Below are 26,519 nucleotides of genomic sequence, written 5' to 3' on the forward strand. Positions count from 1 at the left end.
TGTAAGGAAGAAAGTACATTAGATTTTGATGAAAAACCCATGAGAAAAAGGGTTTCAAATAGAGAAAAATTAACTCAACCTTGCAAATCTAACAATAGACAACCTAAAACTTAAAGAAATTTGAAAATAAATCACTTACAAGAGAGTTTGGTTGATGGGTTAGTCGAATGGAGCACCGCCTAGCCGAGAAAGAAGATGTGGAGTGAAAATAAATTGTAATTTTTTTTTCCCTTTTTGAGTAAACCCACGCGATCTTCGGCGAGCCCGAGTACATGCTCAACTGGCCGAAGATGCCAGTCAACTACGGGCTGGCCGAAAAATCCTAACAAATTTGATTTAATAATTTTATTGCAACAATTATATTTATTTTTTAATTTTCTTTTCATGCAAGTCATAATTATAAATAAACATAAAAATAAATGCAAAGAAAATAATTATTATTATAAATACACAATCCAATATCATCCTTCAGATTTGAAAACTTAATATTGTCAAGTGGCTTAGTTAGTATATTTGCAAGCTACTTCTCAGTTTGAATGTATTCCACCATGATAGTTGTATCTTCAACTAATTCTTGAATATAATGATATCGTATGTCAATATGCTTTGTACGAAAATGTTGAATATGATTTTTATAGATATTTATTGCACTAGAATTATCGCAATATAAAGTCATCGTATCTTGCATAATTTCATAATCAACTAGCATTCTTTTCATCCACATTAGTTGAGTGCAAGCATTCCTTGTAGCAATATATTCAGCCTCTACAGTGGATAGAGATACAAAGTTTTATTTCTTGTTAAGATATGATATTAAGCAGTTTCTAACATAAAAACATCCATCGTTGGTAGATTTTCTATCATCAACATTTCCTGCCCATTCTGTATTTGTATAACCTGCGATTTGTATAAACGTATCATGTGGATACCATAAGCCTAACTTTGTAAAACTTGTGACATATCTCTTTATCCGTTTGATGACAGATAAGTGAGATTCTTTAGGATCAGATTGATATCTAGCACAGATTCCAACACAGAATGCAATATCAGGTCTACTAACAGTTAAATACAAAAGACTACCAATCATATTACAATATAGTCTAGAGTCTACACTTTTACCTAATTTATCTTTTGAGAGTTTAAGAATCGTACTCATAGGAGTATTGAAACTCTTACCATTTTCAAAACCAAACTTTTTTATAAGGTTCAAAGTATATTTGGTCTATGAGATGAACATATCATCTTTAAGTTGTTTGACTTGTAATCCAATGAAGTAGTTTAGCTCACTGACCATACTTATTTCAAACTTGGATTTCATAAGATCTACAAACTCAGTAGATAACTTAGCGCACGTAGATCCATAGATAATATCATCAACATAGATTTGAACAATTATGATATTATCATTATATTTTTTGACAAATAAGGTTTTGTCAACATTACCCATAACAAAATTATGACTAAATAATAATTTAGTCAACTTTTCATACAACGCTCTAAGAGCTTGTTTTAAACCATAAAAAGCATTTTTAAGACGGTAAACATGATCGGGAAGTTTGTGATTTTCAATACCCTTTGGTTGTTCAACATAGACTTCCTTATTTAAATCACCATTTAGAAAAGCATTTTTTACATCCATTTGATATATTTTGATATTTTTATGGCATGTAATGAAAATAAATAATCTGATTGATTCAAATCGCGCAACTGGTGCAAAGGTTTCATCATAATTAATACCTTCTATCTGGGTATAACCTTATATAACCAGTCATGCTTTATGTCTGATAATGTTCCCCATTTCATCAGTTTTATTTTTGAAAATTCACTTGGTTCCAATTACATGTTTGTCAATAGGTCTGGAAACCAAATACCATATATCAGTTCTAATAAATTGATTTAATTCATCTTGCATGGCATTTATCCAACTTTTATCAGCGAGTGCTTCATTTACATTACCTGGTTCAATTTGGGAAGTAAAACAGACATGATTACATATATTTTCTAGTTGCCTTCTTGTCTGAATGTCAGTGTGAGGGTTAACAAGTATTTGATTAGTTGAATGGTCTTTGACTAACCTTAACTCAATATTGTCTGATTTAGATGAAGATTCAGGTATATTGATCAAATTGATATCATCATCATCTTGATCAAGACTGGGTGTGATCTGTCGATCATCTATCACAACATTTATAGATTCTTGTATAATTCCAGTTCTTTTGTTAAAAACACTGTATGCCCAAGTATTTAGGGCATAACTTAGAAATATTCCCTCATTGCTTTTGGCTTCAAATTTTTTGAAGTTTTTATGGTCACATAAAATAAAGCATTTACTTCCAAAAGTTCAAAAATATTCATGATCCAGATTCACTCAATATTGTCGCCCACCCGAAGAATGGATGAGATGGAATTTTCTCAGTGTGGGGTATGGTCACGTGATGCCACTCCTAATGTACAGCCTAGGCCTTGCACGTTCGGGTGGATCGTATGTTTGTGTTGAACGTGGACATTGGAAAACCTTCTTTAACCATTATTTTTTATACAAACGCAGCCTACCTGATTACTGGATTGGCCCTTTTTTTAAAATTTAAATTTTATTTATGGCGCATAGATAGTGTGGCCCATTTGATTAAAGGATAGGATCTTGCACTAAAGTACCAAATTGGCAAAATTGCTTGTATGCTAACACAATGCTTATTTTTTTGAACCAAGTTCCTTTAAGGGGTCGTTTAGATGCCTGTAAATGGGCCAAGTTGTAAATGATTTACGCTTGGTGTTTGGATGGCCCTTTTTTGCCTGTAAATCATTTACAAGCTGTAAATGGCTTACAACATTTAACGCCATCTCATTTATGGGTAAAAGTTTGGATTCCATTTACAGGCTCTCCATTTACAGCCTAACGACTATAAATGGAAAGATTGGCTGTCCATTTACAAGACATGCTATCCAAACACAGACAATCATTTACCTGTAAATCATTTACAACTTAAAGACAAAAAAGACAAGTAGTAAATGATTTACACCTATAAATCATCTACAACTTGAACCATTTATAGGCATTCAAACAACCTGAGCTTCTTGAAGTGTTTCATTGATTATTTACAGGTCGAAACTTCCCATGAGGTTGATCTCTGCGAGCCCCACGTTGATCAATGTCCGACATCCACATCGTGCATTTGGCAGGTCCCCTATAGGTTATGGGATATCCCAAAAATCAGCCATATCCAGAACTCAAGTGGGCCATACGGCCCATACCATCTAAAACTATGTGAAATTGTGCCTAAAACACCTAAAAAAACCATGTGGTGGGGCCCACTTGATTTTTCGATATGGCTGAAACTTAGTGTGACCCCTCATCTAAGTGGGACACACACAATGGATAGCTGCATGTCTGAGACTCTGAACTGCATCTCAGTCGGCCCGATAAATGATCGTGAAAGTTTCAATGGTTGGGTATATACTCTCACCTATTGTCTCTGGTGTGGCCAACCAAAGTCATTGATTGGCTTGATTTTTAGGCCCGTTGCCCACCATGGAAGGGTGCATCTAATTGATGGTGTGGATGTCTGACATAGATCACGGTGGGGCCTACAATGCTCAACCTCATGGGAAGCTTCCCATGAGGTCAATCTCATAGTACCTTTTCCCTTTACCACTTTATGCCAAATATTGATGGTTTATTCTGGTGTGCCTGTGAAATGGTTGCACCAAAATTTCTTCCATACGTCATCTTGCTTGCTTCTTAATGTTATAGGTTGGTGTTGAGAGGATTTGGTCAGCAAATGAAGCTGAAAATAGTTTTTAGGAAAGTATACGATTATGTTCGCTATGATCTAAAGGAGATTTCTTTTCCATCGTCTTTGCCTGACCCTCCTCATATTAAGAAGCGAAGAAAGTTGACTTGGAAAGAACGCTTCAATGTAAGTTTTCTATCTTCAGTTTACTCTTTTACTCGAAATATACTCCAAATTGCGGACGGTTTGAATATTTTGGCAGAATGGATCACTATTCACTATGCTATGTTTGTGGCAGTTTTAGATTTAAAAAAAAAAAAGAAAAAGAAAACTACATTTGGTAGCATATTGTTTGTTGATTTCTTTGCCCCAAATTAGAGTTGGTGATTAGTGTTCAGAGTATTGGTATTGTAACATGCATCACCTATGGGGGATATGGAAACATGTGTTGATATTGCCGATATTATCATTGATATTTGGAAAATATTGCTAAGAGCTTGTTTGGATTCATGGAAAGCATAGGAATGGAAATAGTGTTTATTGGGAAACCTTATTTCTAGGAAATTGTGGGAAAGGAAACAATGTTTTCCTTATTTGTTTTAAACAAGGTTTTTTAGAAACTTGGGATCAATTTTCAAATTTGTTGTTTAGCAAAACAAATTTTTTTCTCAAAAACAAGTTCTAGCATGTGCCAATTTAGCACATGTGGCACGTGAGATGCTTGAAGATGGATAGTGACACATGAGGCATACGCTACATATGTGGGCACTTCAAGCTGAATTGCGGCACACGTGGTACATGTGAGGTGCTTGAAGTTGTGCGGTGGCACGTAGCACAAGACATGCATTGACACATCTGACACGCAGTCACTTGAAGCTAGATGGCAACACTTGTGCACATCGGCACCATTGACACATGTGGCATATTTGGAGTGATTGAAGATGGATAGTGGCACAAGTAGTTCACGTGACAAATTGGTGCATGTGGAGGGCTTTGCTCATGTGGGGTGCAAGATAAGATGAATGGTTGTGCACGTGACACATAAGCAGTTTAGCACATGTGGGGTGCAAGAGAAGATGGACGGTGACACGTAGCGCATTAGCACATGGGACACGTTACATGTGTGGCGATGGTTGTGACACAATATCTTCCGCACCGCTTGCATTTCTGTTGGGAAGATATGCACGATTTTGGTAGACAGGGGGAGTAGTGAGAACATTGTCTCGTGAGAAATGATGAATAAATTAAAACTCAAAGAACATAAATATCCATGCCTATGCCAGATGCATTGGTTCAAGAAATGGGTAAAAGTTTTTGTTAACTCTAGTGTTTAGTTTCCTTCTATTTTGGATCCAAGTACAAGGATGAAGTGTGGTGTGACGACATGACGTGTTCCTCCTAGATGCATGCCACATTTTGTTAGGGAGACTTTGGTTATAGGACTGCGAGATGGTGCTCCAGACTTCGACTAACACCTATTCCTTTGTTAGAATGGTGTCAATATCATATTGCCTAATGAAATATATTTTAACACCTAAATATGATAAAGAAGACGCTAAAAAATCACTAAGTGTACAAAAGTTTGAAGAAGAAGGAAGGAGATAGAAATCATCTATGTTTTGTTGTTAAAGAAGAGTAAAACAGTCGGATATTTCACCTTTCATGTAGAAACTCTTCCGTAAATATCAAGACTTAGTGCCTGAAGAACTCCCAACTGGACTTCCTCCCATGAGGAATATTCAACATCATACTGACATGGTGCTTGGTTCAAATGTGTTGAATCTTATGCATTACCGAATGACTCTAGCCAAACAAGTCAAATTCCTACCAATTGAATGATATGACATTAAGAAGTTCAAAAGAAGAAAAAAAGAAGGATATCAAAGAATTCATAACCAAGGTTCAAACGTGTCGAATCTTACGCATTACCGAATGACTCTAGCCAAACAAGTCAAATTCTTGCCAATTGAATGGTCTGACATTAAGAAGTTCAAAAGATGGAAAAAGAGGGATATCAAAGAGTTCATAACCAAGTACCGAGAAGCTATAAATGCACATTGCAATAAGAAAATATATAAAGAAGGTGATTTAGTTATGGTTTATCTTCGTAAAGAAAAGTTTCCAAGGAGAACTTACAACAAACTCACTTTTAAGAAGATTGGTTAATGCCAAGTCAAGAGGAAGTTGGGTGATAATGACTATAAGGGCCTGTTTGGTTTTCCAATTACCTGAGTAATTGGCGGTAAAGTAGGGATGATTACTTTGTGCATGTAGAGACAATGGTTGTCACAGGAATATGACTTTCCTCCCCATTGTTTGTTTTTTACACTCTTTTTAGTAGAACATGCATCAAATCAGTGTGTGGGTGTTTGGGCACAGGGTGTAATTGTCATATCAGACATACATCATACTCGGGTGTAGTTCTAACAGTTGCATGGAAAATTGAGACCGAACGTTGCTGCGGAGTGGTTCACTTCAGATTATGATCCTTGGGGATTTTCTTAACCATATCAATACATGCGAGCAGGTCTCCCGTTCAATAAGTTAGATAAAAAAAAGTTACGGTCCACGTACCGAAATCTTTCTACCAATTAACTTCTTACGAAATCCAATCCATCCAACAGCTTTGCTCCACCATACCTTCATCCCTATGAAGAAAATCAGCTCTACCCATTCATCATGTTGGCCACATTATAGAAAACAATGTATACAAATTAACCACAGAATGAGTTTTTAAGGCTTGCTTAGTGGCGGTGGCCAATTCCGGATCCCATTTGCACAATCATGTAGTGGCTCAAAATTAAAATCATCCATATAAAAGTCCAAAATAGGCCCTTAAAACATTGTCAAACAGTCTCCCCCGACCATGGGGTTCACCAACCAGATCACATGTTCACTAATTCAGCGCAAGGACATGAGCTGAATAGAGAGAACCAAAATTAAGATTTCGAAGATTAACTTTATAATGATCGCCGCATCACTGTTTCGCTTTTCTTTGACACATTCTCTGTGTGAGTCAGTGTCACTAGTGGATGGACAACTACAAGTCAATTTTGAGGATCGGCGTACAGGATGACTGGTGCAACTAGCACTGCAACGCTCACTATATTTTGACCTTGGACTCTCAAAGCTGTCCGGGATATCATCCCCTGGTATATTTGTATCGCCAATTTTCTCATAGAAAGTTGCCCAACCTATAGATGCCTTCGCAACCGAACTGTAACCATGGAAACAGGCCCTGGAATATCCCTCCACCTGTGCACAACACTCCTCCCAATCATAATATATCCCAGGTCGGCAGCCAATGAATACGACATACACCTTCTTACCCATCTGCACAATATGAAATAAAATGTGCAAATATCAGGACAATTTATAACAACTAGATGATGTAAATAGATTTTTGTTCCATATAATGATTGGAACAAATAGTGTATCAGTTTTTCTTCCAATCATTGGAGCACCCTACTTTTCTAATTGTTCAATTAACATACTGACCCTGTTTCCAATAGTAACACCTGCAAAATTTTCCATTACATTACGTAGAAATAAACAGTGAAGTGACCAACTTCACTTCATATCCACTTATAATACATGTTCAAAAGAGGTTTGTAAGTGAGCGAGGATCAACCATCCATACACATCATTATCCAAAATATTAATAGTCCCTCCAAAATTCAAAAAAAGAAAAATAAAGAAAAATAAAGATGTCCCGCATGCCCTGTTTTAAACAGGCACATCCAACCACCTAGCCAACATAGCTAGGCATAGAGCCAAAAATAATAGTCCAAAAAACTCATAGCCAAACCTACTATTCATCCAAAATATGAGCTCAGTCAGACGACTGATTTGGTGAAAGCAATATCAGCACAGAGTCCAGCCTCCTATGATCGGGGAGTGAAAGAAATAAGGCAGATTGTTGTTCATCTTTTGAGAGAATCATTGTTGTGCGAAGGATCTCATGTCCTGTCAGGCCTTCTATCTACTCCAAAGCCGGTACAATTTGTGACATACATACCATGTCTTTCCCTTGGTGAATAGTTATAGCTAGTGACTTTACAGCCTCCACAACGTCGTTCATTCCTTTTCCAATGATGTCGCATGGGCGACTCATTCATGCTCTCTTCCTTGAATTGACCATGCTGCTTGTGTTAACCGAGTTGTTCCCGTTTACATTCGGACTTTAGTATGATCTATTAGTGCTGTCACGACTTTGAAATGACCATAGGAATTCAAGTGATTGCCCCCTACATCGTCACTGGATAACACGAGTGTATTGTCATTCAGATCAACCAACGTTTTTAGTGACATTTTGGGATCGCTGGACCTTCTCGAACGCAAATTGTTGGGTATATTGCCAGTGGAACAATGCCATCCAGTAGCTCGGTCATTGTTGAATAGGTACATCAGGTCATCATACCTTCACACTAGTTTGCCCTGTACATGTTGTGCATATGGATGTGACTATTCACAAGAAGGATGAAAAGACAATATAAGAAAACATCATTTTCATATTTACTATGTCATTAAAAAAAAAAGAAAATAAAGTTATAGGAAAGCAAAAACATTATTAAGTTCACCCGTATGTAGTCCTCCCAAACCTCATCTTAGGCGGTTACAATCTTCAAGTCATCATCCCAACCAAACCCACTAGCATTTAGCGTGTCCTGGACCTCATAATACAACCTCTTCAACGTGCATAACCTCTTAAAGTGATATACCTAGGGCACTCTTCACTGTATCCATAACTGTCTTATAAGTCTCTTTCTTAAACCCATTAGCACTCTTACGACTATTTGTAACAACATCCATCAACGTATCAATGAGGCAGTCATCCATTTCATCGGTCCAATGCATTACACCACTAGACGATGCATTTTCATCATATGATTTTATTTTATATTTCATTGAGGTGGTATTGTACTCCGCAGTAAGGAACCAGGAATCCGAACGAATGTGCGTAACCAGCATCAACTACATAGTACTTACCTACAATTAATTATGATTAGTTATAAGTATAAATTCATGTTATTTATATTGTGAAGAAGTTCTAGCATACCCTTTGGGATTGTGAAGCGATCATGACTGTGTGTCAATGCACTTTGTAAGATGCATGCATCAGAGGTAGATCCCTCCCATCCGGCGAACACATAAACAAACTTTATATCAAATGTACATGCGGTCATTACGTTTTGAGAAATGACCCATTTTCTGTTACGGTAGGTAGCACGTTCCAAAGTAGGGACATATGCGGGTATGCGGGTCCCATCAATTGCACCAATATAGTCCTAATTTGAATAGTATTAATAGATAAAAAATAAATGATCTAGATACAAGGAGGGTGTTAAATACTACCGAATACAATTGATATTACCTGAAAGTACGTGTTCCAATTAGGATTGGCCAGAATCTTGTTAGGGGTTTCCGCACTTGGGAGTTTCACGAACTCTGGATATAGTCCGACAATAGCTCCAAAGCTTCACTGAAATATCAGCTCACTGTTTCTCCTGACATTAAGAAACGACTACCGATGACATGGTTTTGCACATTATGCCCCACTGTATGAAGGAACATGACAAGTTGTCCTTCCATGCATACATGTTTCCCATTAGGAAGGAGATTCCTATCCCTGGGAAATGAGCATAGGTGGAAGAATGTAGCCTTGTTCATTATGAGTTGTGCGACACACTCATTGTCTCCTGCTCTAATTATACCATTTATTATCTTGCTTCTTTCGTAATCCCCACATCTCAAAGGTGTCCTAAATAGTTTACTACTGCAATATTCCCCCACCGCAATAATTATCGTTATTGCAGCAAGTGTAGCTGCAAATGCAGCCATCTCCTCTTCCGTCCATCCAAGTCCTTCCATTTTTTGGATTTTTTTCTTGTACAACACATGGAAGGAAACTGAGTCAGGATCAACTTATCCAATATGAAGCACCAATTCCATATGACCATTCCTATTGATATAATTACTCTTCCAAAATCACGTTCAGCAACTCAATTACTTATGCAAATTGTAATTCCCAAATGTATCACTATTTTCTAATAACAAACAATTGATAGTCAAACATGATGTCTGAAAATGATTGTCTCTAGAAGAGTAAGACAACAGAAAAGGAGATCCATCTCCATAGAAGGCTCCATTTGGTATTTAATAAAGAGGCTTGAGATAACAATTTACCAATGGATGGTATATCAAAATAGCATTTCGAAGCACATTATGTACCTGACCCTACCATATCGTCGTTATAGATGAGCAGAACATGGGTTCCATTTGTACAGACGAGTCCGTCGAATTCGAATGCCTCTAGTCCTTCTTTTTCATCTTCTTCTTCTTCTTCTTCATGCACATCATGGGTGGATGGTGCATAAAAAATTGATCGTGGCCCACTAGTCGGATTAAGTTCATATTTTAGGTTTTGATTATTTATGTTATTTAGAATATCATGAACGATTTAGATTTCTTTGGTTAGTTTTTATTTTGATTTACTTCATCGCCAAGTAATAGGTTGCGCACATGGCGCGAGTTTTGGGGTATAGGGTTTTTCCTATAAATAGGCACCCCTTGTAGTTCTTTTGAGTAATTGAAGTTTAATAAAAATTCCTGTAAGTTTTTTTCTACTCTCTGAGTTTCTGAGTTGTGGAAAAATTCAAGTGGGTGCAAAACACTTCCTTTTCAAAGGGCTAACTACCGTAGTGCGAAGCCACATCTATCCCCATCCACCCCTACCCTCTTTCATCCATATATCTCACCTTTTACAGTCATCATCACCTCAAATCCATTAGTTTTGCAGCGGATCTTCTCCCTACAGCCAGTTTTCAGAATTTGGCCTTACAGGAGGGCTGAAACTTCGATGGAGCACCGCACACAACCCATAGCACTGAACGCCCTGAAACTTTGGGGGTTTGGAGCCCACCCCTGGTCGACCAAGGCCAAAGAATTGGTTTCTGGGTGTGGGACCTACTCGCATGTGCGGCTAGGCTAGTGCGCACTTGCGCCAGGCCCTGGCCCAATGTCCGCTCTGGAGAATTGTCTCTCAGTTCAGGTTTTCTCTTATTTTACCATTTTCATACCTATTTTCATAAACCCTAACCCTAGATTGCATTACCCTTAATTTATTTGCCCTTTTTTCACCATAGGGTTCCTTGAGTTGAAATTAGTGAGTCCCTTGGATTAGGGACTGATTACTGTGCATGTGTGGATGATTATTTCTTATCTTTAAGTATCATTTGGTTCATAAATTTTATTAATCCAGCCTTAACGTGTAGGCCTAGACCCACATAGATTCCCATTAATTGAATGTTTGGACTTTCATATGGGATATGGAATTTGTGTAATTGTTTATGAACTAACGTGATCTTGGGCCTAAAATCTCGCACATCATATTTGAATTTCATGTCCTGCATCAAATTTGGTATCAGAGCCTAGGGTTCTTGTAGGGGAATACATTACATATTTAGGGTTTAGTTTGTTTAAGTCCTTCATGCATCCAGTTCATCACATATAATTGTTTAGAAGACCGTAGTCCCTAATATTAGTTGCTGAAATTTCTGGTAGCAGGAAGTTAGCAATTTACATTGCTGTAACTTTCTGTTATTCCCTTATTTCAACAACTATATTGCTGGATTTTAATAACTCTGCATAGTTCCCTCATATAGAGATCATAGGATCATTTAGTCCTATTTAGTTGCATATAGTCATCGTAGAAAGTCCTTAGGTGGAGTTAGGAAGTGTATGCCCACACGTACGGGTAGCGATTTTGGTTTGCACCCTACAGTAAACATGGAGCAACTGTTAGAGTCACTAAACAAACTATCCCACAAGATCGAGTCTTTAGGTAAGCATTGGGAACAACATATAGACCAACACTTTGATCAATTTGATGTGCGCATTACCCAACTAAAGGCCTCTGCCAGGACAAACCCCACCATTGGGGTATATGTCCAATCTCAGGCAGGTGGCCAGGAGGATAGACCAATGAATGGAGTTGGCCAAGGAATCAGTCATGGGCATGCACCCGTACACCCACTTCATGAGGGACGTCAAGACCACTATTTTGAGGGGTACAATATGTGTGGCCTTATGGCTAGAGAGAGTATACTAGTGGCTAGTGTAGAGTTACCCACTGATGACATTCCGGTAGTGAATGAGTTACATGATGTCTTTCCTGATGATCTACTGGATGAGTCTCCCCCTAGGAGGGATATAGAACATACCAGAATATGGGACGTCGTACCACATATAGCCGAGTTTACGTTTAATAGTTCTGATGATAGGTCCACAGATCCAAGTCTTATGAAGTCGTTACTAGTTATAAACCTGGAAAACTTATTGATCTTGTTCCTATGTCACTGTCTCATAGGCTGTCAGAGCTTGCAGAGTCTTTTGTGCATCACATTCATTCATGGTATCAAGAAATCAGGCAGAAGATTATTACTAGTAATGAGCATTACAAATTTTCTGCAGACCAACATAAATGTTTCAAGGAATTTAGTGCAAGGGACTTTGTGATGGTCTGCATTAGACCCGAGCGGTATCCCCAAGGTGCCATTCGTAATTTAATGCATGTAACGCTGGACCCTTCAAAATTATAAAGTAAAATGGTCTCAATGCGTATGAGGTAGATCTTCCACCTTCCATGGGAATTAGTTTCACATTTAATGTGGAGGATCTAGTTGCATTTCAAGGGGTCATTGATGCATTGTCCAGCCTTTCACCTAACCATCCTGATACCCCGAACCATTCCCTTGTTCCATGGCCCCCTCCCGACCCATCTTCCCTGCCTCTATGTCCCATACCTACCCGTTCTGATCCATTTTTTCAGCCTCTACCTCTCATACCTACCCTTCTCGACCCATTTTCCCAGCCTCTACATCTCATACCTACCCGTCCCGACCCATTTCTCCAGCCTCTACTTCCCATACCTACTCTTCCTGACCTTTCTTCTCAGCTCTACCTCTCATACTTAATCTTCACACACTCAGAGAGGAAATAGAGAATATCTTAGACCATTAGATAGTTTCAACATCAAACGGCGGGTTTCAAAAGTACCTGGTTAAATGGAAGTCATACCCAGCTTCAAACAGTACATGGCTCACTGAAGAGGAGCTTCAAAGACTTGATCCTGACATTCTGAAGCAATTTGGGAGTTTTAATTCACCAGTGGTGAAATCTTTGCAGCTGGAGAGAATTGATAGGGACATCACATGCACGCGCACGCCGCCCCCTACGTACGTACGCGAGAAGAAAGATGGCCCCATCGTCGATTTGGATTGATGATGACGTCCAGGGAGTGCCTCCTAGTTAGAAGATAGAGTTTTGGTTCAAGAGAGTGGGCCCGTTAACCAAGAAAAGCCCATCATAGGATCTCATGATCGTGGCCCACTAGTTGAATTAAGTTTATATTTTAGCTTTTGATTATTTATATTATTTAGAATATCACGAACACTTTAGATTTCTTTAGTTAGTTTTTGTTTTGGTTTACTTCATCGCCAAGTAATAGGTTACGCACATGGTGCGAGTTTTGGGATATATGATTTTTCCTATAAATAGGCACCCCTTGTAGTTCTTTTGAGTCATTGAAGTTTAATAAAAATTCTTGCAAGTTTTTTTTTATTCTCTGAGTTTCTGAGTTGTGGAAAAATTCAAGTGGGTGCGAAACCCTCCCTTTTCAAAGGGCTAACTACCGTGGTGCGAAGCCACATATATCCTCATCCATCCCTACCCTCTTCCATCCATATATCTCACCTTCTACAGCCACCTCACCTCGAATTCATTAGTTTTGCAGCGGATCTTCTCCTTACAGCCAGTTTCCAGAATTTGGCCCTACAAGAGGGCTGAAACTTCGGCGGAGCACCACGCATAGCCTATATCTTGGATCACCTTGAAACTTTGGAGTTTTAGAGCCCACCCCTGGCCAACCAGTGCCAAGGAATCGGTTTCTGGGTGTGGGACCTGCTTGCACGTGCGGCTAGGCTAGTGCGCACTTGCGTCAAGCCTTGACCCACTGTCCACTCACGAGAATTGTCTTCCGGTTCAGGTTTTCTCTTATTTTTCCCTTTTCATACCTATTTTCATAAACCCTAACCCTAGATTTATTTGCATTACCCTTAATTTATTTGCCCTTTTTTCACCATAGGGTTCCTCGAGTTGAAATTAGTGAATCCCTTGGATTAGGGACTGATTACTGCGCATGTGTGGATGATTATTTCTTATCTTTGAGTATTGTTTAGTTCATAACTTTTATTAATCTAGCCTTAACATGTATAGGCCTGGACCCACATAGATTCCCCTTAATTGAATGTTTGGCCTTTCATGTGGGATATGGAATTTGTGTAATTGTTTCTGAACTAATGTGATCTTGGGCCTAAAATCTCGTAATCATATTTGAATTTCATGTCCTGCATCAGAAACCCACATTGGGGGTTTTCACAAATGCACATCTGGACATGGAACGTAAGACGATACCCATGTCAAACGTTATGATACTCATATATGATACCCACAACGGATGAAATCATGATACTCAAATATGACACCCATACCAGGCCCGATCGGTATACATATACAATACCCAATTCTCCACATTTCAGGATATCAAACCAGACATGAATGGTGTGTCATGGCAAGAGGCTTCATCGGTTTGGATCCAACATACATGATACCCATCATGGAAACCTCAAATAGTAAGGTAAACAACTCTATATTTCTTGAAGATGTATGTAACCAGGAAGATCGACACCTACCTGTCGAGGATAACGGGTCCTTGATGTGGGGAGTTTGCAGGGTAGTATCGATCAACCTCCTATTGGATTAAAGATGAAACTATATTACAAGTCGGGCTGATGAATGCATGTTGCAAAATATGGAATGAGACGGAAGAAGAAGAAGGTTCCATTGAAGCAAAAGAAAACTCGCCTTCCAAGAAATCTTCGTATGTCCGACCAAGCAACCAACTCCGATATCGTCCCTGACGTTCGACCTTCGCAGCAGAGAAGAAAGTATAAGCAATCCCACTTTTAAATCTCTACAAGGCACAACAGAGGGTAGGAAACGATAAATCTGATGAAATATATGGAAGGAACCATAAGAACAACACCTGAAGATGGTACTTTGGTAGACTGAAACTTCACAACTCAGTCATAGAAGGGAGTTTGAATAGAAGAAGCAGATCTGATAGTTATGTAGTTGATATGCAAGACAACGAAGTAATTTGTACTCCTACGGACCACCATACCATGAAACAGTCTTATCTACAGATGTCGTTGAGACATCATCTCCATTCGATTACATGCAGGGAAAAAGAGATTTCACACCACGTTTTCATTTTGTTTCCCCCCATTTTCAACCCTCATCGATTGTTTGTATTCAATGGTTTTTTCAAACGCAAGTGGTGTGTAATTATTGCTCACCTACCTTCAATTGCTAGTAACTCAGTAAACCAAATAGGCCCTAAGATCAAGTTGCAAAACGACTTAGATATCTCGTGAACTTCCATATGGTCGATTTGTTGGAGTACCATGGTGAGGTGTTTGACGTGCAAGATGAAGTCATTATCGACATGGATAAATAGCTCTCGAAAGAAAAGAAGGAAGGAGTTGAACTTGTTGCGCATTAAAACACTGGCACTCGACAGGGTCAATACAAGCAATAATTGGTGAAATGGAAGAGCAAATTTTATTTTGAATGCACATGGATCACATGTGACGAATTGAAATGATTGGATGCGAACCTCTACTACTTTATGAAATGTCCAACTCAGTAGAGTCGAGTTCTTTCCAACCCGGGGGGAATTATGCGGGCCCACGACCCACCGTAGGGCCTAACATGTGTTGATTTTGGATTATTTACTTATAGATTTGGGGCCAAAATATCAAGAAATGGAATTTACCATTTGATATGGGGTTGATTTAAAGATGTGATTGAACACGTGATTGAAGATTTTAAGGATTATTTCCTAGATTTTCTTTAACTATTAGGCTTTTACCATCTTAGCCAGATTAAATTGATTTGAAATCAATCTCTTCATTGTGGTCCTTTAGGGGGTTCCTCATTAAAGATTCATTTTGGATCCATAAAAGGGAGTGGTGTAGGAGATCACATTTGAAAACTTTTTAAGTGTGAGTTTGAAGTATTGTAAGAAGAAGTTTGATATCAACAAAGTTATTTCTCATTCTCTACTCAACTATTCTTGTGTGGTGTACCCTTGTTCGTTTATTTGCAATTTGGGTGTCTAGATCTCATTTACACGATAACTGGGTTTGCAAACTATGGCACATACATATGTTTATAAATACATGCATACATTGCATGCATGGCACATCCATACGTGTATAACATATCCATCCACCTATCCACACATTCTTGCAGACATAATTGGGAAACAACATAATTATTATTATTTAAATAAACATAATTTAATTTATTTTCTTAATTCTTAAATCATTCAACAATCTATCTTGGTGGTAATGTTGGCGATATCACTGATATAGGTCAATATTTGTATTGGCGGGTCAATGATATGTCGGCTATATCAATAATCTCAATGATTTTGGCAATATGTGTGATCCGATAGAAGTAAAAAACAAAAAGTTCCCCAGAATGACCTCTATCAATACCTTGAGTCAATAATTCATGAGAGAGGGTGGAGAGGTTGAGAAGGATGTTGCCCATAGAATTCAAGCTAGGTAGAAGAAATGGAGACGTGCCTCTAGAGTTTTATGTGATCGTCGTGTACCACTCAAACTAAAAGGGAGATTTTATGGGATAGCTATAAGACCAGCATGCTTTATGAGATAGAATGTTGGACATTTAGAGAACAACATGTTCATAGGATGAGTGTAGTTGAAATGAGGATGTTGAGATGAATGAGTGACAAGATGAGAAAGGATAGAATTAGAAATGGATGCATTTGAGGGAAACTAGTAGTACCAATAGTTAATAAGACATGTAAAGTAGACTTAGATGGTTTGGTCATGTGCAATGAAAAACCAAGAATTGTGCCGGTTAGTAGGAGAGACTGGGTACAAGTTGAAAACTCTGAAAGGGCAAGTGGAAGGCCTAAAAGGATGTGGATGGAAGTAGTAAGAAAAGACTTGACATAATGTGTTACTGAAGGTCTGGCCCATGACAGAGTGGAATGGTAGAATGGGATTCATTTAGCCGACTCTAACTAATTGGGATAAGGATTAGATGAAGACGACAATGACAACAAGGATGGTTTAGAACACTGTCAAGGATTGATGCTGAGTTCTTTTTTTCTTTTTCTTCTTTTTTTTTTTCGGGGGGGGGGGGGGGGGGTTGGTTTCAGAAAAGAAGAAAATCCCACCAAAGTGGTTTTTTTTTACTTCCATGAAATAGCTATTGATCTTGACAAAATATTCAAACCACATCCAATTTGGGGTCATCCAAACACCCCCACATATGGTTTTCTGATTTTATGCGGCCTCAAATACACTAAAAAATAAATAGCTATCAATTCTAAGAAAACATTAAAACCACTTCCAATTTGGAGAAATCCAAACACACCCAAATCTTGTTTAAGGGTGCATTTAGAAATGCTTGGTTCTCAGAAGGTGGGACAGGCTGACACCAAATCAGGAAGATATGTTTCAGACCTTCCCATGCATTGGCACTTGTGATTCAGGGCGAGGTGGAAAAATGCAATCATAGTTGATTGGAAGTTCCTTCTCCATGCTGCCCGTAGGCATGTACCTTGTTGGTCAAAAGTCCACAAGCTGCTGTTTTGCTACATCCAGTTGCTATTTTATTTTGATCAGTAACATAAATATGTATTGAAATAAGGGGGTAAAAGGAAACCTTACATTAAGACTATGAAATAGGGTTTCCAATACAAAGAAATTTTTCATAGACCCCTTCGCTAAAGAATTGCCTTCTGGAAACACGTTATAAAAAAAACCTAGCAAAAGTAGCCTTAGTTTCGTTTTCAATAGACAAAGGCTCCCATGGAACCAGTTGTCATCGCCTATATCCAAAAGCTGTCATATGTTCTGGATTGCATTATGCCACCAATAGTGATACCCATATGTTTGCATATGTTTAAGTTGGTGGTATTAATACAATAGGATGTGTTTCTAAAATTGTTGTACTAGGGATTGTAGGTATCACTTAGTCTGCAGTTCATTAGGTTGTTATTCTGCTAAGAATTTTCATAGTATCAACGTGTCATATTTGATACCCTCACTTGTATTTGTGTCCTTGATTTTGGGGTAGGTGGAGTCATGTCCACTTCCTGTCTTACGAATGTTTCTCTACCCTTCCATTGTTGATGAAGTACATATGGGCTCACAGTTTCCAATCATTGGATGAAAGAAAAACAAAGCACCATGCTTAGAAAGGGTTCTAACTAGGGTGCAATTTGACAGGGTGGGTTGGGTTGAGAGTCAAACCCAATCCAAGGTATTTTCCAACCCAAACCCAACTTGAAGTCCTCTATACTCACAAGGACCCAACCTGGAATCCAATCCAAGGTACCCAAACCAAACCCAACTGGAAGTCCTCTATACTCGACCCAACCTGCTCTAAGTACATGTGATTATTCCCAACCTGACCTTAACTGACCCAAATTTGCTCGACCTGAACCCAAACTGAATTCAAATCAGGTTGGCATTTTCCAACCTGAACACAAATGATTACGTTGATAGCCCGATCCGACCTGAACTTGGGCTTGATCAATTGGGTTTGAGTTGACCTCAACCCAAGTTGAATACCCTCTTCTAACTGTCCTAATTTATTCATGTCATTCAAAGATAATGTGGGCGCTAGAAGGTGGTCCTATACACTACAGATTCTGAATGACAATTCAGAAGATTCTTAGTAGGATTTATGGCATTTTTTGTTACAGTTTAGGATTATTCTGGATTGTAGTTTCAGTATTGGCAGGTTATCTGAAGGTCAACATGGCCAATCAGGGCTGATTGGCATTAATCTTCCAAGTGAGGTTTGTGCTTCCTTTGCTGATTCATTGTGGTGTAAGGTAGGCTCCCTCTCTACGCTCTATCTGGGTCTCCACTTGTGTATAGGTAAGCCTCCTCTTTTCTTATGGGATAGTATCCTGGAAAGAATGGAGAGAAAACAATCTTCTTGTATGTTGAATGTTTTATCCGTAGGAGGCAGAATCAACTTGGTCAAGGCCTCCCTCTCGGGCATGCTCATTTACTTCCTATTGCTGATTCAATGCCCCAAATTAGTTATCTCCAAAATAGACAGCATTTGCAGGAAGTTTCTTTGGCAAGGAAACAGTGTGAATCTTTCAAGTGGTCAAGTGGGGGGGAGGGGGAATTAAAGATCTTGAGATTGTAAATAGAGCCCTTCTTGAAAAATGGTTATGGAGATTCGGGATTGAGCCAAACAGAATTTGGAGGCAAATTGTAGCCGCTAAATATGGTTCTTCCCCCACTTGTTGGTGGACAAAGGAGTCATTGATGTACAAATCCTCTTTTCTTTGGAAGAATATTGCTAAGCTATTTTCCTCCATCGCAGGAATGTTCGCTTTTCCCTCGAAGACGGAAATAAGATCAAGTTCTAGTTGGACCAATGATGTGGTTCATTCATGATCGCGGAGGCTTTTCCAACCTTGTTTTCTCTTTGTCCTAACCAGTATATCACCGTGAAATATTGCTTTTTCCATAATGGGTTGGGGGGAGTTTTGATTCCTCCCTTTAGAAGAAATTTCTACGAAGAATAGATCAGCAAATTTATTTCGTTGCTCTCTTTTTTGCAGGGAATTCATCCTAATCCCCTATTAGAGGACTCTTATCTTTTGGAAGCGGTCCAGCTCGGGAATCTTCTCTATCAAGTCCTACAATCATCTTTCGTCCCCTCCGTCTGCTGTCACATGGGTGCAATCTAGTCTTTTGGCATCCCTTCGAAGGTGGCGGCCTTCGGCTGGCTAGCAGGAAGAAACAAAATCCTTACAGTTGACAATCTGCGTAAAAGATGAATGATTCTGCCTAAAATATATCTCCTTTGGCTAAAAAACGAAGAGACAGTGGACCATCTCTTCATCCACTGCCCCTTCATTTCAAATATTTGGCGGAGCATTGTCACGCCCCAAATTCGGAACTCGGGAACTATTACTTCCCAAGTCCCAAACTCGGGTCGGAGCAATTTCCTCGCCACTCGTCAGACTTGGTAAATGGTTAGCTAACTTTCCATATACTAAACCCAGCTCATGGTGGAGGAAATTTTTTTTTGAACGGTTAATCTGTTTAGGCGGTCACACATTTTGTACATGGTATCAACGCATATTGAAGAGACGAACTTGTTCGACATGTCACACATAATATGGTGCACCAGCTCAACAGTAATGAAGGAAACAATAACAAACTCCAATAGTTCTTGCATGCATCCTAAAAAAGTGTAAGTCATATGTATGAGCAAACCACAGCTCATGAGTCTACTACGTGTCGGGAGTAAAACACGTCTTATTAGGGCGCTCCCGTAAAGACATCCAAAACAACCATATACATGTTATCAACCAATCATGTTATCATAGGTGAGTAGGTTATCAATCAAGTATGTCATGTAACTATACAGGTTATCATGAACATGACATCAATAATAGGCATGTCACTCAACAAGCGACCATGAATTATTAAAATAGCTAATCATCATGAACAAGATAATCAAATTCCATTTTCTACTATATGACACACGATGGAAGGGCAATGGCAGAGCTGGCATGTCGAGTCGGGATAATAGTGGATGAATGAATGCATGAGTCAAATACTGAACATCCCTCCTTTATACAAGTACATCTCTACAACACATGATACATCTCCACCAGGAATCATGAACATACCACATATGGGTAATCCACATCCTCATATAAGAGTGGGACAAAATCCCCCATCATCCGCTATCAGAGTAAGTGAAAATACTGACAAGTCCATGAATGACAAAATCCACATCCTCATATACCACATGATACATCTCCACCAGGAATCATGAACATACCACATATGGGTAATCCACATCCTCATATAAGAGTGGGACAAAATCCCCCATCATCCGCTATCAAAGTAAGTGAAAATACTGACAAGTCCATAAGTGAAAATACTGACAAGTCCATGAATGAGAAAATGCCGGCAAGTCCATGAATGCTATCAATCGTACCAAGGCTATGCGATGCAAGGCATGAATGTTGTCGGCAATACCAAGGCTATGCGATGCAAGGCATGAATGCTGTCGGCCATTCCAAGGCTATACGATGCAAGGCCTACATAGCAAAATGTCATATACTAAGGATGCATATGCAGAGGATGCAATGTAGTATGCAATGCAAAATAAATGATATGTCATATGTAAAGGATGCAATGCAGTATGTAATGCAAAAGAAATGACAAAGCTGGAGTATGTAGTCGGGATGATAGTACGTGGTATCGTAAGCTGTGGGGTTCATCACAAGGACTTCTATCCAAACTAGTCTCGTACCTAAATTTGGATAGCTAGACTCAATGTGGTAAACTCCTTATCTCAGATTGGTTGTGCGCCCAACCAAAATCCTGGCCATTTTGCAAAGGTACACATAATGATTTGGTTACGCACCACCAGCCTGAGTGGATAGTGAATGAATGAATGAATCAATCAAATACTGAGTACGTAACTCCTGCTCAGTAAGTCCACATATAACCACCACAGTGCTTCTGATGTGGGATAAGGTTCCGCCCCACTGTACGCACAGTAGACTGCCAACCACTGGTAGCTCACCCAGGCCCTTAGGCCCCGCCCACATCAGTGTCTACCCACGTGTGCCCACCCACGTGTGCAACAGTGACGAAGCATCAAAATATCAGTACCATACATCTCTAGGATATCACCGGGGTCTAGGACACTCTACACCAGATTTCCGCCCACTGGACGCGCAACCATGCAGGTGAAAAAGGCCTCACTATCTGCCTGGCCAGTAGTCAGCAAATATTTACCCGGCATGTCGATAGCGGACCCATTTATGAGCTGGTCAAACTCAGCCTAGGTATGCCCCATACCCTCGGGCGGATAAGGCCACACCCCCTTTCAACCGACCACGACATAGTGGGAGACGCGGCCTAATGGTATACGGCCCTCGTGCGCTCATATATCTACTCGGTCTTGACGTTGAAGCAGCCCCTGGCCACGGGGGTTTAGGGACTTTCACCCACGGACATCCAAAGTACCCATATGTTAAATCCCAAACATTTCTGATGTCTCATCTGACTATCCACGATAAGCCTATGGATGCCATAGCCCTGATGTCGCTAGGGCGCCAAATAATCATGTTACAAAATGCGAGATGCATGAGTCATACCATCCAGTCATGCATCAAACCTATACATATCGCGCGATCATGTGCGGCAACTCCATCTCACAAGGAGTCACATAAACATCTCAGCCCAATGGCATATGCTATAACCAATCATCCCTTATAACAGGCATACCAATGATGCATATGAGCATGTATTATGATGTTATATTAAGCATGTTCTCAGTGTGTCGACATGTTGCACAAAATGTGAGATACATGAGTCATACCATCCAGTCATGCATCAAACCTGCGCGTATCACGCGATCATGTGGGGGCAACTCTGTCTCATAAAGAGTCCCATAAACATCTCAGCCCAATGGCATATGCTATGATTAATCATCCCTCATAACAGGCATACCAATGATGCATATGAGCATATATCATGCAATCATGTGCATAGAGTACATAACATATAGGGATTCACATGCATCATCAATATCATGACCATTGTCCAATTCTATCATTATACATGCCCTAGGCATTAGTTGTCTATCATGCATAAGGTTATCCTTACGTCCACTAACATTATTTGTTTATCGTTATCCATGCATCAAGTAAAATATGGTTATCTTATCCACATTATCATTACGACAATCAATACGTGCATTATTATCACTTGGATGTCAAGCATGGTAGTCAACTAGCATGTTTTTCATCATGCATACATATAAAATATCATCATCATTACCATGAGGATCATTTTCTCTTCATGATTACTATAAACAATGTCATAAGTACTATAAATAATTACTCATCCATCATCAATGCATATACTATAATTCACCATCCATTAAGTCATATCTATCATTTCAACCAACAACTCATAATCATCATTATCATGTTACCATACATGTATCATCATCTTACTCATAGATAATGGATGGTATAGATGTCATACATATTAAGGATGGACCTCATGGGGTGAATCATACAATCAAAGGAGTCAAGAGGATGACCCTAAGCACATTATGTGGGCTTCCTCACCCACTCTATCATATAGCAAGCTGGGCTTTCTTATGGGGGCCCAGTAAGTGCAAAAGGTGGGCTCAATGGTTTGGATAATCCCACTAGCATCAATGGGGGCCCAATGATTCGAGACAGCCCAATAAGGATAGATGGGGAATGGGCTTAGCAATGGGCCTTAGGGAGTTTACAACGTGAACATTTAACCACCATTGCTCCTAGAGTGCGGCCCATTTGGGAATGGAATCTAACTTACAATGGGTCTCGTGGCCCTTATACAATCTGGAAAACAGATGGGCAGCATGAATATAATCACATGCACTATGGTGGGCCTTATAAGACAACCCATGGTTGGGCATGGGATCCATAATCAGGATGGGCCTCATTACATGAAAGGTAAGGCCCATACAAGGTAGCCCATACTAGATGGCCCACTTAAGGTTTTAAGCCCAACAACACCTGAGAGTTATTTTTCAAAGTTTAAACGCTGCATTCAATGCTTTGAGAAGGTGGCAGACCCCACTAACATGGCCCCACATAAATTCTATGTTAAACAAACTTTTGGCACAAGGTTAGTTCTAGGCCATTTTTAATTCAGATTTATGATCATATGGGACTCACATCTGGTAAAAGGAAGGATCCATCTGGTAGATCTATGTGTGGGCTTTAAAAGGTACAAGACGGGCCTCATTGGTTGGGTGTATATAATTTACGGTCATGGCCTAAACATGGGAACTTGGAGAAACTGTGCAGGAAATATAGTGCAGAATTAGTTTTGGCCCAATTTTAAGTATATCTCATGATCACAAGGGACCACATTTCAGTGTGCCGTCAGGTGACTTTGGTTGTACCATATATATGCACTTCAAAAATTATAAGTTGGGATCAACTGGTTGTGCACACGTAATATTTGGTATGAGGCCAAACATAGGCATTTTAATTTTTTACACAACCATACCTGGCCCCATTTTGGGATCCACTCCCTAATCATGTGAGGTCTGATTTGGCCCAATTAAAATATTATTTATCTATTCATTAGTGTAGGTTAAAGGTTCCAAGTGGTGGCCTACTCAAACCTCTAGCGTGTGGTCCACTACAGAGGCCCAAAGTTGGTACAAAACATAAATAATCAGACAGTTTTCAGAAATGGGGTCTCTCAAAACTTAGGGCCCAATTTTCAAACACTTAGGGAATCACTCCTAACAAAAAGGTGAGACATCCCAGCTCACTTATATAAGGATTAAACATCCCCCAAAGTGGGACCCTTAACTACAGAGTGTGGAGTCCACTACAAGGTGTCAAAGAGGCCTACATGCAATACAGTTAAGTACTTGAAAATTTTCAGCATACAGAAAGTGCAAAGGAAATGAAATAGATTCAATGGCAAGTGAGACCCACATGCTAGCAAAGCATAAATAAGAGACACATATCAATACACATGGCTGTCCATTTTAAAATGTATAAATCACAAGTGATCCCACACCCAAGTGGGTCAATGAGAGGATAATTGTTATGTATAACATAGATCCAACATATTCATCAAGTAGCACATGAAATATATTGATGAAATCTCTATGATCAGATTCTTTGTTGGAAAATCTGATCCAATGGATGGTTTAGTAATACATCATTTAGGTTGTATATAGATTTCCAATCTTACAGAGCCTTGGATACATCTGGGCCATACAAAACAATTAAAGGTTTATCCTTACGAAAGTATCTGTCGGATCAGAATTTTCTAAATTTTATCATGAAAAAATCTGATCATAGGGACCATGCATAGGATTTTTTACTATCTCAAGTAAGTTAAAAACAAATATCAAATGCATTTGACCATTGGAATCACGGATATCGACCACACAAGAATGGTCATAAGAAGCCCCTAAATGCATCTTTTGTATAAGGCCAAGATCTCAGCCGTTCAAACTCCGATTGAGGCTTATTATATACCGTTGGAAAGCTGGTTCGATTTTCTACGAATCCAATAAAACGTATATTTTTAATACATTCATTAAAGGAGGTAAAAATGTGTCCATTTTAGGCAAATCAGAATCCTGCATGTGCTGCTAGACAACAGCCAAGTAAACTTGATGCTATGGATGATTGGACCATTGGATGGCTACGAAATTTGGCCCAAAGTTAGATCATATTATGGTTCATAATATTCCCGAGTTTTAACTCCGATCTTGTCACGATTGATTTTATATGATTTTTAAAGATTGTTGTCCAGATACAAAAATAGGATTACATTTGAAGGGTGTGAATATGATGTTCATCGTGGTTGACCTTACTATATGTGAGACACCTTGCTAACCACCATAGCCATAAATACATGCACACAAGAACTCCACACCAATGGGGCCCATACATATTAAGAAAATAAAAAGAGGAAGAAAGAGGAGGATGAGGAAGATGGAAGGAGGGGTGTAGACTCACCTCAATGGATAGATGGTTGGATGATGATGTGTGGTCCACTCCCTCTGGGTTTAATGATGGGCCACACCTTGGCCCCACTCTCTCTCACTTTCTCTTAAAATCTCAAAAAATTTCAAGTATAGGAAAATAATAAGTGCAAGAGAGCTCCTGCTTTTATATAGGGAATTGGGGGTTGAGTGGAAAAATGATGTGGCAAATTTATGGGAGCTTATTGGTGCTTAAAGTGAGGTGGAAGGTGATGTATGGTATGGGTAGTGGATGGATGAGGTAGATGGTGCTAAGCATGCATTGGCCAAGGTGGAAGAAATCTAGACATGCATTGGCTAATGGATGGATAAGGGTTATGGTTGTAGGTGATGCATGGTGAATGATGAATTGGAGTGTCGTAATTGGTTGTTTGAAGTGATGTGGCACAAATCAAGACATGCATTGGATGCATGTATAGGATGAGGTGGACATGAGTCATGATTAGTTTCCAAGGCATGGGGAGAGAGCTAATGATGAGTTTTGGAATAGAATCCAATTTTGTCTTATAGTGCTTGTCTCGTATGTGTTAGCTTCTTATTTTGTCATCTAGCAATTGTCCTATTTGTTGGTAATTTTCATGTTCTAAAAGTGGGCTTTAGGCCCACATGGACTCAAGTCCAATGGGCCTAATATAATAAAGGTTGCTTGTATTATAGGATACGTAATTTGGGCCATGGATTCAACAGGTCATATCTCACTAATGGAGCATCTGATTGATGCGCGGTTTTACCATTGCGATCGCAATGACGACATAGTCCACATGATAGAGGTCTCAAGATCATCCAGAACAAATCACTTGAGTGAGTTTTCTAGGTGCACTAGGGTGCAGTGTATGGTCTATCAACGGTGCGAGTTTAGACACGTGTGCATACGAGCGATGTTGCAAAAGACTGGGATCCCACAAGTGTCCTTTGTCTGGTGGGCATGTCATGGGCCATGACCTCCGTTGTTGACCATTTGTTCTGCTCTTGGCATACGGAGGATGGTGGAGCTCTCGACAAGAGGAAGCGGCGCTGCCTATTGCTAGCTGTGCTTTCGGAGGAGAGAAACAA

At 39.3% G+C, this 26,519-nt stretch overlaps 1 protein-coding gene across 1 annotated transcript in view; it reads left to right on the top strand.

The window, feature by feature from the left end:
* The first annotated feature begins 3,755 nt into the window (after positions 1-3,755).
* LOC131237220 (uncharacterized) overlaps positions 3,756-26,519 on the top strand; it is a 38,183-nt gene continuing 15,419 nt past the window's right edge. Inside the window, exon 1 of the mRNA XM_058234899.1 lies at positions 3,756-3,917. Coding sequence (XP_058090882.1) covers positions 3,780-3,917 — 138 coding nt within the window. The 5' untranslated portion in view covers positions 3,756-3,779. The remainder of the gene's footprint in view (positions 3,918-26,519) is intronic.

This window comes from Magnolia sinica, chromosome 2, assembly GCF_029962835.1.
Source record: "Magnolia sinica isolate HGM2019 chromosome 2, MsV1, whole genome shotgun sequence".
Lineage (NCBI taxonomy): Eukaryota > Viridiplantae > Streptophyta > Magnoliopsida > Magnoliales > Magnoliaceae > Magnolia > Magnolia sinica.